The sequence below is a fragment of the Eretmochelys imbricata genome, chromosome 6 (genome assembly GCF_965152235.1).
Source record: "Eretmochelys imbricata isolate rEreImb1 chromosome 6, rEreImb1.hap1, whole genome shotgun sequence".
NCBI classification, from domain to species: Eukaryota; Metazoa; Chordata; order Testudines; family Cheloniidae; genus Eretmochelys; species Eretmochelys imbricata.
Window position 1 is genome coordinate 42,278,427 of NC_135577.1, and position 15,206 is coordinate 42,293,632.

Below are 15,206 nucleotides of genomic sequence, written 5' to 3' on the forward strand. Positions count from 1 at the left end.
CCCCCGTGTGGGCCTACCTGGTGATTTTGGGTTGGGATTGAGAATTTTTTGGAAAGATCGTAAAATCATGGAGTGATGAACCTCTGAAAAGGAATGGCCCTCAAGGAGGAGCCCTCGAACTACAAAAACACACAAAAAGTTAGCAGGGGTTAGAGAGACAGAGGATCCTGATGAAGGGATCTCCCAAAAGGAACTGTAGCTCCCCTCACAACAGGGGAAATAGAACACCTTACCTTCTCCTGATTTGGACCTACTAATGGCAGATGTAGATTTTATAAGCAAACAAAGAGATGACCCGACACTGAGCAGGGCATATGAGTAACTCGCCAGTATAAATGGAGAGTGGTAGACCTTCAATTGATGAAGCTGTGGCCCTGCTTTGAACTCAGGGAAGAGAAGCTATACTGGGTGGCAAAAAGATTCCCAAACCAGGAAAGCACAAGTATAACTTTTAGTTCCAAACAAATTCTGCCAGAGAGTCTTACAGCTAACACATGTAGTACCTCCTGGAGGACACTTAGGGCGAGCGAAGACCCTGAAAAGAAGGGGTGGCCAACCTGAGCCTGAGAAGGAGCCAGAATTTACCAATGTACATTGCCAAAGAGCCACAGTAATATGTAATGATTATATACATATATGTATAGGGGTGTGTGTGTGTATGTATGTATGCGCACACCTAATCATTATATAAGTTGATAATGTATATTTATAATGTATAATTAACGATAATAACAACTTAATCTTTTACTTAGTGGACTTCTGGCAATCTTTGCTTTCAACAATTCCCTTGAAGTTTGGTTTGTGTTCAGTTGTGCTCACATGCAGCAGTTCTCTTTAGTGGTTGTCTGTCAGAACAGATCAGTGCTTGGATTTCACATGTTTGAGTGTCAAGAAAACAGACTCTCAAAGATAGGACGAGGCAAACATTGAGATTAATTGTAGGGCTGCACCTCTGATGTTGGGGTATTTATCCTTTGGTACAGATTTCCAGAAAGTAAGGATCCCCTCTGTCTTCTGAACAGATTTCAATCTTCCAAAAGTCCTATTATTTCCATCTGAGATGTTGCTTCAGTGACTAAAGGGGGCTTCAGACAATTGGCTTCAGCACTAAAAGGGTCAATCAGAAATTTGATTTGAGCTCTTTTCTGCTGCAAATCTTGGAATCTTTCCTCAAAACTGTCCTTAAGATCTTTAATCATGCTCGCATACCTAGTTGTGCTGTTTTAGGGGTTCTGCTCATCTTCTTTTGATCTGGCTTGAAGTTGTGACATTGAGAGAAAGTGTGTAAGGTCTCCCTCAAGCATTTGTCTGTGAAACAACTGCAGTTTGTTCATGTACACAAATACTCCTTGCACTAGGTCAGACAGCAACCGGAATTTTCCTTGTAAGTCCATGTTTAGTTTATCCAAATGCAGCAGCATGTCTGCAAGAAATGCCAAGTCTAGAATCCATCCAGGATCTGTAAACTCGGGGTGTATTCTGTTCTTCTCCTCCATAAACAATTTTACTGGTTCCAGGAGCTCAAAAAAACGGGAAATAACTTTACCTCGAGAGCCATCGAACTGTGCAATGAAATGTCAAATCAGCAGGGGCGTCGTCTTCATCCAGTACTTCAATTTCATTTTGAAATTGTCTGTGATTGAGTGCATTTGAGAGAATGAATTTCACAACGTGCAAGACAGGTTTCATGACGTGATCAAATTTGAGATTTTTAGATATCAGTTGCTCCCAATGAATAATACAGTGAAATGTCCAATATTCGGGAAAGCTCCTGTCAGAATTACAAAGCTCTACTAATTCATTTGCAGACCCCCACATGGACAGAGCCCCATCCGTTGCAATGGCAGTGAGCTTCTGTAAAGGCAAGTGGCTTTTCACAACTACCAACATCAATGCCTCCTTTAAATCTCATCCATGAGTTCTGTCCTTTAGTGACAAGATATTGAGGAGTTCTTCCCTTACAACACAGTCATCAGACACAGCTCAGACAAATACCAATAATAAGATTTATCCTGTATATTGCATGATTCATCCAAAGCGATACTCAAATACACTGCTGACATTGCGAATGCAGTTGTGATTCGATGTCACTGTTCAGGTCAGAGATTCTGCGTCCTATTGTGTGGTGTGAAAGCTGCAGGCCAGAAAATTTTTTTCTGTAGATTCTCTTTCTCTGGTGACAGGATTGAAACCACATCAGTGAGGCACGGTTTTATAAGCTCTCCTTCAGAGTAGGGCTTTTTCACATGGGCTATGTGCCAGGCCACTTAATAGCAGGCTAACGTTACAGTCTCTGATCAGTTGGCAAATCTGGTGAAGAACTGGGCTTCTATATCTGTTTGCTTTTCAAAGTTTTCAGTTGTAAAGTGTGGAGTTCAGAACCTTGTGGGAATTCTTAATCCATATGTGCATGGCTAGAAGCAAAATGATGCTGCAAGTTTGAAGATTTGAACTGAGAGATACACATCTGGCAAAGAAGACACATGGCCTTACCATTATGTTCAACGAAAAAGTACTTATTCTCCCACTCCTGTTGGAAGACTGATCGTGGTGGGCAGGAGGCACAGGGAGGGAGGAGGAGGTGGTGCTGGGGGAGGAAGGGGTGAGGCTGTGCACCATGTCCTTGCTGCCTCCTCATTCTCCCAGAGCCTCCTCAATGCCGCGAAACAGCTGATCGTGGCAGATGGGAGGCGCTAGGGGAGGGAGGAGGAGGCACTGGTTGAGGGGGCCGCTGGCAGGCGCAAGGGGATGGAGCGGAGGCTGATAGGGCTGCCAGTAGGTGCCCTATCATTTTTTCCCCAGAGTCGGCTCCTAGCAGGAGCCACATATTATCTTCTGCAAAGCCGCATGCGGCACTGGAGCCACAGGTTGGCCATCCCTGCTCAGAAGGGTAACCCTCAGATTTTACTGGCTGGAGGTGCACAGCAGATCAAGGACTACAGCACATCATGCCCCAAATGCCAATGGACTGGACCCAAAAGGTCTCTTTTGGTCCCCGCCCCCGCCCCCCCCGATGATCAGAATACCCTTCCAGGGTTGGACCTGGTTAGACCCTTGGAAAAGTGTGCAGCTGGGTACTAGACATCCTGGTGATAATGGATTACACCATGTGATACCCAGAGGCCCTCCCCCTTCATTCAACCACTGTGCTAACATCACCACTGAATTGATGAAAATTTTTACATGGGTAGGGATACCAAAAGAGATACTGTCTGACCAGGGAGAAAACTTTACATAAAAATTAAGGAGGGAATTGTGTGACTTCTTAATAATCAAGGCCTTAAAGATGTCCATCTATCACCTTCAGTCTGACAGGCTTGTCGACTGCTTCAATAAAACATTGAAAGACACATAGGCGCTGACATTCAAAAGTGCCGGGGGGTGCTCGACCCCCGGCTCTGCCCCAGGCCCCACCCCCGACTCCACCCCTTCCCCCAAGGCCCCACCCCCACCATGCCTCTTCCCGCCCCCGCTCCACCCTCGCCCTGCCTCTTCCCACCCAGTTCCGCCCCTCCACTGAGAATGCCACATCCTCACTCCTCCCACCAGCCTCCTCTACACCGCGAAACAGCTATTCAGAGCAGGCGTAAGGTGTGGGGAGGGAGGAAAAGGTGCTGATCCACGGGGCCCGTTGGCGGGCAGGAGACGCTGCGGGAGGGGGAAGTTCTGATGGGGGGCTGCCGGTGGATACTCAGCACCCACCATTTTTCCCTGTGGGTGCTCCAGCCCCGGAGCACCCACGGAGTCAGCGCCTATGGAAAGACATACTCTGAAAATTTGTGGCCTCAGACCCCTGACCTTGGGAAAAAAGGAGCTTACCTGGTAGGCCCAGATCAACTGACGGTGTGTTGATACCTTTTCTTCTGTACCTTTTGCTACAGATTACAGAGTTTGGGCTATAGAGTGTGGGGTAGGAAGAGAATTTGATTCCAGCCGTGATCTCCTCTTCATCACTAGATAAGGCAGTAGTTACCTCCACTTCCACTCAGCCAGACAATTTAAAAACATTTCAGAAACTTTTGTGTAGCATGGCAGACACTTTAGAAATCTCTGTGGAGGTAGTGCAGGAAAAATCACACAAGCTACTGGACATTTTTCACTCCTACATGCATGGAAGGCTTTACATGCCAATTAACCAGGGGATATTGGAACTGGCAGAATATTTATGGCATACTCTAGCATGTGTGGCACTTACCTGTGAAAAAGGCAGATAGGTATTATTACGTCCCTTCAAATGTGTTTGAATATTTTTACACCCAACTAGTTCTTGGTTCTCTAATAGCAATTGGAGTGCATGAAATGTCCGGATAGTGGAAACCCTCGAAAATGATGCCAAGAGATAAGGATCCAGAAAATATTAGGTTTATTTGGAAGGAAAAATTACTCATCATCATGTTTGGAGAGGCATATTGCAAATTACTAGGTAATTTGCTCCTGTCCAAATATAATTACCTTAATTGGGACAAAGTATCATAGTTTATTGTGAAACTCCCTCAAGAACATAAGGAGGGACTAAAGTTTGTTGTATCTGAGGGACATTTGGTAGCTCATACTTTGCTACAGGCTGTGTTAGGTGCCTCCAATATTGCAGCATGCTCAGTGGCCACCTTCATCACTATACATAGGGGCTTCTTGGCTAAAATCTTCAGAAATACTGAAGGAGACAACAACTGAGGACCTTCCATTTGAAGGTCATGATATGTTTTAGTGAAGGAACTGATGAAGCTCTACACTCTCTGAAAGATTTGACAGCTGGTCTCCATTCCTTGGGATTCTGCCTGCTAGCCCATAGGAGAAAATAGGCCTAGAAGAAAATTCACTCTAGACAAAAGACTTCCATGTATTGTTATAACCCACAACGATTATCAGAGCTGCTAAGAAAGAAGCAGAAATTCCAATGCAGAAGGCCATTTGCCTCTTCCTTCACTACAGCATACCCTGCGTCCCTCACCTGGCAGCAAGTTTGATGCCATTGTTGAGAGCCAAAAGAATCTTTGGAAGAACTACACCCTCCTCCCCCACCCCCATTGGAAACCACCTTTTTTATTTTTAAAATGCCTGGAATCAAATGACCTCAAGCTGCTAGGTTTTAGCAATTATAAATGTGGGGTATTCCATTCAATTTCACTCCTTTCCTATCGCCTTTCTCTTCCCTTCTCCAGAGATCCTTCATACAAGATATAGTTAAAGTAAGAAATGGAAGAAGTGCCCCTGAAGTTCAGAGGAAGGGGTTTTTACTCTCATTATTTTCTAATTCTGACGAAGGAAGAGATTCAACAGATCCATCCACCATTTCAAATTCAGGATGGTAAAACTGGCCTCCATAATCCCTTTCGTAAATCCCAAAAGACTGGTTCACAGATCTCAGTCTGCAAGACATATAATTTTACATATTGATACATCTGGCACACAGCAATACCTCAGATTCCAAGAGGGAGTATCCCAGTCCCAATACAGAGTCCTGCCCTTTGGTCTTTCAGCAGCAACAAGGGTACTCTTCAAGTGCTTGGTAGTCATAGCAGCTTTGAGCTCACCTCGGGAGACAGGGGATCCAGGTATATCCATACCTTGACAATTGGCTTATTTGAGGAAGATCACTATAGCAGGTGAATGATTCCATTCACATAATCTAACATCTTTTTACCACACTGAGTCCCAAGATCAACAAAGAAAAGTTAAGCACTGTTGCTGACTCAGAGAATAGCATTCACAGGGGCTCTATTAGATTCCACATCAGCAACAGTTTATATATTACAGGAGACATTTAAATTGAGGTACACCTCATCAATTAGTTGCAGGCTGTCCTACAGAGTTCTGTTCCATCTGAATTCTGTATTACTGAAGGACAGTTGGGCTTGCTCCATCCTTTTTGCCCTCAGTTGGAGGGAGCACAAGGGCATGCAGGGTGTGCCGCTAATGGACACTGCTAGCCAAAATAATCTGACCTTGCATGCACGGGGCTCATGTGAACCAGAAGCAGAATCCATGTAGATAATACATATCACAGAACCATAGTTACTGTTTTTTCTGAAAGACAGTGTACTCAGGTACTCCATTTGTAAAATGGGATGTAGGGTGGTCTACCCCTTTAAGGGCTAGAAGCCTGGAGCTGGCCAACTATGTTCAATTAGCCCTGCCTGCCACACCAGGGATGTGGTTTAATTAGTTAAATACCTATGAGGTTTAATGAGTAGAGCCAGCTGAGTGTGGAGGAGCTGATTCTCCTATGAAGAGAAGGAAGCTGCAGAGAAAGGGGACTGCTCAGTGAAAGAGAGATTACAAAAATTTGCTGGGAGTGAATAGGTGCTAGCAGGGAGCCCTGAGTCTTCAGGGGGAAAGCTTCAGGTAGGGAAGACTGAGAGATCCTCGGTGGGAGTATGCAGTTAGTGGAAATTGGAGAACTTTATGTGGGAATAATTTTGTTATTTTAATAGATCAAGCCCCAAGGAGGGGCATGGCTGAACCAGAAAGAGTTCGTTGGTAGTCTGATTGGTTGGGAAGTGGCTGCCATTTGCAGGGAGGAATGACATTTGACTGTCTCCTAAGGTAGGAGTATGAGGTCTTATTCAATAATAAAGACTTTGAAGTCACGGAATTTCAGGGGAAGGTCTCCTCCTGCCTCCAACCCAGCACACCTTCCCCTAGGCTGAAGGGATGGGAGCCACTGTTGATGATTCATCTATGTCCTATCTGGAATTTTTGCTGCATGTCCACCCTGTAAGAGGCTGAGTGTAGTTGGCATTTATAAAGCTCCATGGGGCTGATGCATGCACAGTGCATTTGGCATGAAGGGGCTAGTGCTGTGGGGCTAGGGCCTACTCACATTAGGTGGAGTGTTTGGAGATATAGCAGTAAGCCTCTAACAAGCTCAGTGCATGTACATGTGCTCATAACTTGGCCAAATCTGGATCAGTTTTCACAGTGAAAACAAAAGGCCCAAGACTATCCCACTTCCCAACATGAGTTGCTGTGTGTGCCTTAAGGATGGCTGTTTTATAAGTGGGAAAAACAGGAAATTAATGAGTTCTGCCAGAAACGTAAAGAACTTCCTAAAGGGAGGGAGAATATTAATGTGAGGCAGAAAATAGAAACTGCTCAGAACTGCCAAGACTTTAAAAAATGAAATTCACTTCTAGGCTGAGAACAAGCATTCCAAAATGCCACCCATTGATCACCATTAGATTAGATGGTTTTATAGAGTCCGATCCTCAGTGGCTGTAAATCAGTGTAGCTCTACTGAAGTCAACAGAGTCAACCCCATGTAAAGTGGCTGAGGATCTGACCCATATTACAGAATTGGAGCAGTTGAATTTCTACAGACAGTTACCCACTGAGGATATTTATTTGGGAAACAGAGCCCCTGAATAAATGAGGATCTTTCCAGCTGCATTGTAAATAGCTATGTCTTTGAGGGGAAAAAAGGGAGTATGTCCTTCTAGAACTAATCCAGATTGCAGCAAGAAGCACTGCCAATTTATTATTGTAATTTTAATGAAAACAAACACATGCTAACATGCTCTATATATTCCATAATGGAATAAATCTAATGCGCATGATGTTAAAGATTTGTGAATTGAAACCCACTCTCCGAAAAAAAGAACAGTGGCATTCACTTAACATGTTATCCAGCACTAATAATGGCAATGTGATCCTTACATTTTCAAAGTGATATGTGGTGATTTAGTCACGCAGCTCCTATTAACATCAATGGGAATTAAATGGCCTAGTCCCTGAACTCTATTTTTGAAAATGTGTAGATGAGACTAAACTATTACTGACAAAAACAGTGTGTTTACTGACCTGGTTTTAATCTGTAGCAATGTATTCTCTACAATTTACTTTCCTGTATGGCAACTCCAGTAAGGGTTCAAGCTTTTGCATGTAGTTGCAAATATATTCTGTGCCATGGCACTAGGTAGAGGTCATCCTTTTAAGCATGTAAGGAAATCAACTGTTAAGGAGGAAAAATAGCATCCTTTGTGGGATGCAATGTCAGATGTGGAACTCAAACATTGTACAAGTTAAGGAACAGGCTGAATTTTCCTGAAGCAGAAGAGATGGGAAGCAATTTTTTTGTAGGTGAAAAGGTAAATACTCCTCTGATCGGTGATAGAAGCATGCTAAGGGTGAATTTTAATTATGACTAAATTGTGGTATTACTCTTTCATACCCTGAACATCTGTTCCCTTCAGGAATGATGATTTATGCAGGCTATCAGTGGAGACAGCTTGCTACAGCTTATGTCATGGCTAGTGGGAAGAGTGTGGTAGTATTTCAGAAAATACCAGCATGTACATGGAGACAGGCCAGTGTGTATTATTAATATAATAGAGAAAGGGGAGCATGATGTGTCCATTTTTAATTTTGAAGCCAAATATGTACTTTACCTTTTTCCCCTCTTTTCTTCCAGACCATCTGTCATTAATGAAGAAAGTAACTTGGACGATGAATGGTCTGGTTCTTCCTACTGGAGCCAAGAGAAGGAACACCAAGCCTGTCCTTTCCAACCGCATGAAGAAACTTACTGAGAAGTCCTCACTGAGGTTTTTGGTATTTAAAAATTGCTCAGGGCAGGATGGCTATGAGATTATTGCAGCACAGGACCAAATCGAAAAGGTAAACTTTGTTTATTAAACAGCCCAAGTTTCCTGGAAAAAAAATTGGCCTCATTCTTCCATGTTAGTTATTCCTTATTCCAAATAATTATTTGATTAGGTTATAGATTTGGTTTAACATTTTAGAAAAAGTGTACAATATAGTTTGTCCTAAATTACTAAAATGGCATAATTATACAGTATCATACTCCTAAAACTACACTAAAAGCAAAAATCCTTTTCCTCAACTAGAGACTTTCTTGGCAATTTAATAGTTTCTAAGTTAATGTGGTCTCTTTATGTATGCTCTTATAACAACAAATACTTAAATAATCAGGCAAATCCATAAATGCATTGGTAGCTTTCAAGAGAGACAGTATCTATAAATCACACTGTCAGGATTTCCATCATTATTCCATGTTATCTTTTAAATAAGTCTGAAAAGGTAGATGCTACCTTTTCACAGTAATATAGCCCAATTCACCTCCTATTGAAGTCTCTGGAAAGATTGCCATTGTGCGCAGTGGGCATTAGATTGGGTGCCTGGAGCATTGACATTCCATCCTCTCTGATTTATGAATTCCTTTGAATTCCATTGGGTCCCATTTAAAAATAAAAAGACTGTAGGAAAGGTATAGCAAAAATTCAGGCACTTAAGGATTGTCTATATAAATATTTATTTTGTGACAAGCTGGGGTCTGAATCTTCCTACACTAGCCTGCTGTGAACTAACTGTCTGTGTGGACCATGACTGATGCACATTAGCAATTCATTAATGTGCTTTGATCAAGTCCTCTTTGAAACAGGACCAATCAGAGTGCCTTAACAAACTGTTAACATGCAACAAGTACTTGTGGCACCTTAGAGACTAACAAATGTATCTGAGCATAAGCTTTCGTGAGCTACAGCTCACTTCATCAGATGCATTCAGTGGAAAATACAGTGGGGAGATTTATATACACAGAGAACATGAAACAATGGGTGTTACCATACACACTGTAATGAGAATGATCAGGTAAGGTGAGGTATTACCAGCAGGAGAGCGGGGAGGTGGGGGGACCTTTTGTAGTGATAATCAAGGTGGGCCATTTCCAGCAGTTGACAAGAACATCTGTGGAACAGTGGGGGCGGGGGAATAAACATGGGGAAATAGTTTTACTTTGTGTAATGACAGATCCACTCCCAGTCTTTATTCAAGCCTAAGTTAATTGTATCCAGTTTGCAAATTAATTCCAATTCAGCAGTCTCTCCTTGGAGTCTGTTTCTGAAGTTTTTTTGTTGAAGAATTGCCACGTTTAGGTCTGTAATCGAGTGACCAAAGAGATTGAAGATACAGACTAACACGGCTGCTACTCTGAAACCTGTTAACATGCAGGATCCACGCAGTCTGCAGCAGGCTAGTGCAGGGTAGATTTGCACACCAACTTGCTGCTAGCTAGTTGTTTGTGTAGACATAAGGACTATATAATTACCCAGTGAGAGAGAAACTAAACATCTTTCTTCTTTCTAACTATGGATTATGGGGCATTAAAAATCTTCCCATATTGAGAAATGTATTACAGTTTTTACTACTATGAGCACTGATGCTAATTTACAAAAATAAATTGTACAAAACCTTGAACTTATATTTCTTACATAAAAATCATTCTGAGAAGCTGCCTTCTGACTGGAAAGTTCAGGACTGATTCAAGCAAATGAAGGCAGCTTGTGGACCTACAGGCAGGGCTGGACTAGCATGTTCAGGAAAACAGGCCAAGCAATATGTTTTGATCAACCCATAAGATAGGTAATTTGCTAACGGGTGAATAAAATCGTCTGTCCCACCCACCAAGATATCTCTGTCCACACAACATTTCTGGTGAATTTAAACAGCATATTTCTCCTTTCTAAGTCAGGGATAAAAGATCACCCAGGCATTTTTGGTCATGCTATGTACAGTTATAGAGGAGAAAGGAGCTTCTGAGGGAATTCAATCTTTTGTACATGCATAATATTTGTTTGTTTAATTTGAACATAGTCATTCAGTTTTCTATTAAAAACATTTTTCAAAATGTAATTTAGTATGTCTCTGTTGCTTTTGTCCATCACTGTACTCTTTTTTTCTTCTGTCTTTCATTTTCAGCATTTTGGTTTCTTCTCTTCTGATTGTCTCCTTCCCTTTCATTTTCTTCTTCACTCTTCTTCCTTCTCTTGTCATTTTATCTCCCCCCCCCCATACACCCTCTTTTCTTCCTCATTCCAGTATTTCTCTGGTTCTTCACAGCTCTGCCAGAAACATCTTCTGTGACATTGGGCAATACAAATTTGTGCTACTATTCTCCATCTGTAAAATGGAGATGATACTACTCTACTTTACAGGATGTTATGAGCACAAATTCAGATAACATAGTGGTGAGCACCATAGAGAAGCCTAATAATAATACTGGGGACACTATTCAAACAATAGGTCCATACCTTTATCTCCAAAAGATCTCCTACAGTGACTTCAGATACTTGTTGCACAGCAGGTGGGGATAGAATGGAACAGTACATTGTAGGAGACCCCTTTAGGTGAAAATAACCATCCTCTCCTTCACAAAGAGCATAGCCACTTGAGAATAGCCTCATCTGCCTAGAACTGCAGTCTTGTCACCAACTTCTAGTCAAGAAAATGAGACTGTTGAAACACAATCAACAAGAACAGGTGTTTTTTCCCCCCTATTGGCCTCAGGAAATCAACCATATTAAACAGGACTTATTCAGTGCCATTATGCTGTCTGAAGCCTGACTGAGTCACGTCTAAAAAGCCAGCAAGGTTCAGCTGTGCCAGAAGTTGGTCAACCTTTATCTTAATAATACTCCCTTAAAAATTAAAAAGTTGAAGATGCTTAAAATGAGAAAATATTGTTAAATAATGGATAAACCTCTGAACACTTAGGGCCATATTAACTGCATGGCTGCAAGACCTTGGTGGCATAGTTTTCCAGGAACTGGAAAACCAATATGTCAAGACATGTGCAAACTGCTTGGACACTTCTGAAAAGGGTAAAAATGCTCTAACAGAGGGTGGAAAGAAGAAAGATTTTTATGTAAGAAATATAAGTACGAAGTAAAGTTCTGATCCATTTCCTCTTTCAGGCAAAAGTCTATTGGTGGGAGTCCTATAGATCCCTGATCAGAACTGAAAATTCCCTTTTTCTTGACACTTGGCCAGGGGAGGCCAGTGCTGGTGCATGCCACACTTGTACAACTCCTACTGTGGGCTGCTACATGTGCAGTCACATTGTATTCAGTGATTTGCACAGGTATAGCCGATGGGAACTGAGTAAACAATGCTGTTGATATAAAAGAAGGAATAGAATCCAGCTCCCTGTATGGCTAATGTGATTTTTAAAAAACTATCAAAATGTACTTGTCTCTAAAATAAGCAAATAGGACTAAATACACAACAAGAATAATTGGAGCTAGAAGGTGCCGCAGTACATGGTCACTTTTCAGAATAGAACCACACTTAAAGCCATGAGGATATCCTGCTCCCGTGGATGAGTCCACCTCTCATAGGACTTTCATTAGCCTTCACCCACCATGGGGAAATGGGTCCACCCCACAAATATCGGGTTGACCCCATCAGACATCTGCTGTGATCTTTGCCCAGGGATCTAGAACATTTCCTCCATCTTGCTCTCCAACCATGACACCAGTAGTGACCATCTCTTTTCTAATCTGATAGATGCTTATCAATAAGGAATGAGGGTGGAAATGTCACTGCTATTGGCTGTATTTCAGCTGTCTACAAGCCAGATCCATCAGATTGTGCAAAATCCTCCTATTTTCATTTATCCATTATGTGGACCTCCCGTAGAGGCACTGCTACCTTATAACAGCAAATCTACTGATCGGGCATGCCAAGTTGGCATTTTTAACTCATTCAGGGATTTACTGGGTTTTTTTTTTTTCTCTTATCTTCCCTTTGAACTGGACCAATGAAGTAAACAGCCTATCCAGGTACATTTCAAAATTAAAACAAACTGGAAATAAAGATATTTGGAAAATTAGCAAAAGGAAAGAAAATATTAAAGACATAACAAGCTGCAAAATGCAGAAAACATCTAAGTTATCAATAAGTATTTTTTCAAATATTTATATAATATCTATTAATTCATCTCTTAGATTTTTATATAATGACTTCTATTTGCAACAGAAAAATAATAATTCAGCCCCTTCAGCAATAACAGAGAAGATATATCAAGAATAAGGAAATGTCACCATTATTAAATAGCTGCTTTGTCTCTGTCTGCAAGAGCTGAATGCTACAAAAGGCCAGGGTGTACTTGCGAGATCTCAACTCGTCTCAATTCGTCATAATTGTTCAAACTGTGTGATTTGGTCATTTTGTGAAGAGGTCATTTTAGAATCTAAAAAGAGGATATTCTGAAGTTCAGAATAAAAAGTCGAGGACGGGCATGTGATTAGTGGCTTGTCAAGTGGCTAGGAATCATTCTGACTTCACAATTCTTTTGGAAAGTACTCTATTATTATTATTTTATTTTATTATGGTGTATTGTAGTAACACCTACATATCCTAATCAGTGTCCTGTTGTGCTAAGCACGGTAAGGACATATGATAAAATAGTCATGCCCTGTCTTAAAGAACTTGCCATCTAAAGTTCATAATTATCCTATAAAAGTAGCTGGTGCTGGAATTTACAACCAGTTTTACCAATTATAGTCTTTCAACATTCTTTCAATATGACTTTCAACATTCACTGTTGCCTATTTGAGATTCATCTAGGTAGCAAAATCCCCTGGAAAGTAAATCAACACTCTTTAAGAGGTCAGAGTTTGGACCTAAAAATTCATAACTGAAGGATTGTCCTCTTGGTAAAATGCATTTATTTTGTTGTTTGTCCAGCCAAATTTTAAAAACAAACAATGTGTGGGTAGGATCTAGATCAAAAAGAATTTTGACCACAGGATGAAACCTAAGAAAGAGAATACAGGTTAACAATTCAGTTCAGAGCTATGCTGATACCATTCTATGATGCTAAAGCATACGAACCATATTAATTTCAAGCTCCATTGAAAACACAGGAATAAAATGGTTATTAAGGGTGGGGGAGGGGGAATGTGAGTAGCAAAAGGGCTAAATCTATCAGAGAAGCTTTTATATTTACTTTGGTTAATCTTTGATTAAAAAGTGTTATATTTATCTTCCCTCTTCACTTAAGAAACCTTTAGAGACTGTTATGGTATATTATTTTTCTGATTTGCTGATGCTTGAGGTAAATAGCAAATTTTCAACTTGATTTCTTTTTCAAGGATAAATTGATCCCATGTGATTGACTGCCTTTGTAAAACTGTCCTTGCAAGACATCATTCACATAATTCTCATTTATAATATGCAAGACAAAACTGACAAATAGCAAAAAGTGAACTTTAATCTAGGTAGCTGAAAATATGTTACAGACATAACTCTAATTACTGCATCCCCCCTATCGTTCTAAATTCAAACTGTCTTCACATCTATTGAATCTGAACACTCTGGTTCAGGCATCTGCCTTTCAGTCAGAGCTGTTTTCAAAGAGGCAGGAACTTCAGAGCCGTGGACTCCTCTAGAAGTAACAGCAGCAAAATGATTCAAAGTGCTCAGCTATGTAGAAGCACTGACATGGGCCCCTGATGAGAGAGACTGCAATTCTAGAGGTCACTCGAAGAGATGCTTTCATGCAGAATTCTTCAGTTCCAAGTGTGCAATTGGATGCAAAAAGCACTGCATTGGTTCCTGTGTGGGCCATGTGCCTCTGATATTCTCACCTTTTTTTAGCTTCTGCTGTGGTGTGAAGGCAGTCCTTCCCTGAGAGAGGCTATGTAACCAATCAGGCAGCTTACTACAGGCCAACTGTGCTTATTAGGTTGCCTGGAGACTGGCTCTGCTGCAGGCCTTGCTTCCAGACACTGCAGACCCTGAATCTGTATGCAGTCACAGTGGTTCTCAAACTTTTGTATTGGTGACCCCTTTCACACAGCAAGCCTCTGACCCCCTCGCCCCCCAAATTAAAAATACTTTTTTTTTTTTCATATTTAGCACTATTATACATGCTGGAGGCAAAGTGGGGTTGAGGGTGGTGACTGACAGCTCGCCTGACAGAGACTATTACCTCCCATGTAATAACCTCATGACCCCCAGTTTGAGAACCCCTGTTATAGGACATATGCTGGACAAGTTTGCAATTGTTTTCTTATCAAAGGGCAACTTTCTGGAAATTCAGAACTCAGTAGCTTCTATGAGGTCTTAACTAAAGAATACATAAGATGTTTCTTTGACTTTAATGACTTATACAAACATTTAATTCTGTTTACCAAACTCAGGATGAAATCCCCGGAAGGCATTTTTTAAATATAGACTATATACTCAACTACTAAATCCCCTTTGCATCTCTCCAAACTTAAACTTGCCTTAGGCAGCAGCTAAGGAGTTTGGAGTACAATGTACTTGACAATCCTGGCTGGTGGTGCAGCCCATTCTGAACTGTTATCTTCCAGTCCATGTTACAGCAGTCATGAAGCTACTCTAACTTGCACTGGGGAATGAAAGAAGGAAAGAAAAAGCAAGGAAACACAAAGCTTTGTGGA

The 15,206-nt window shown here is 41.4% G+C and overlaps 1 protein-coding gene across 1 annotated transcript in view; it reads left to right on the forward strand.

Annotated features, from left to right (window-relative positions):
- The window catches only part of DCDC1 (doublecortin domain containing 1), a 411,407-nt gene that overhangs the window by 67,174 nt on the left and 329,027 nt on the right, over window positions 1–15,206 (forward strand). Inside the window, 1 exon segment of the mRNA XM_077819961.1 lies at window positions 8,411–8,616. Within this exon segment, the coding sequence (XP_077676087.1) occupies window positions 8,411–8,616 (206 nt within the window).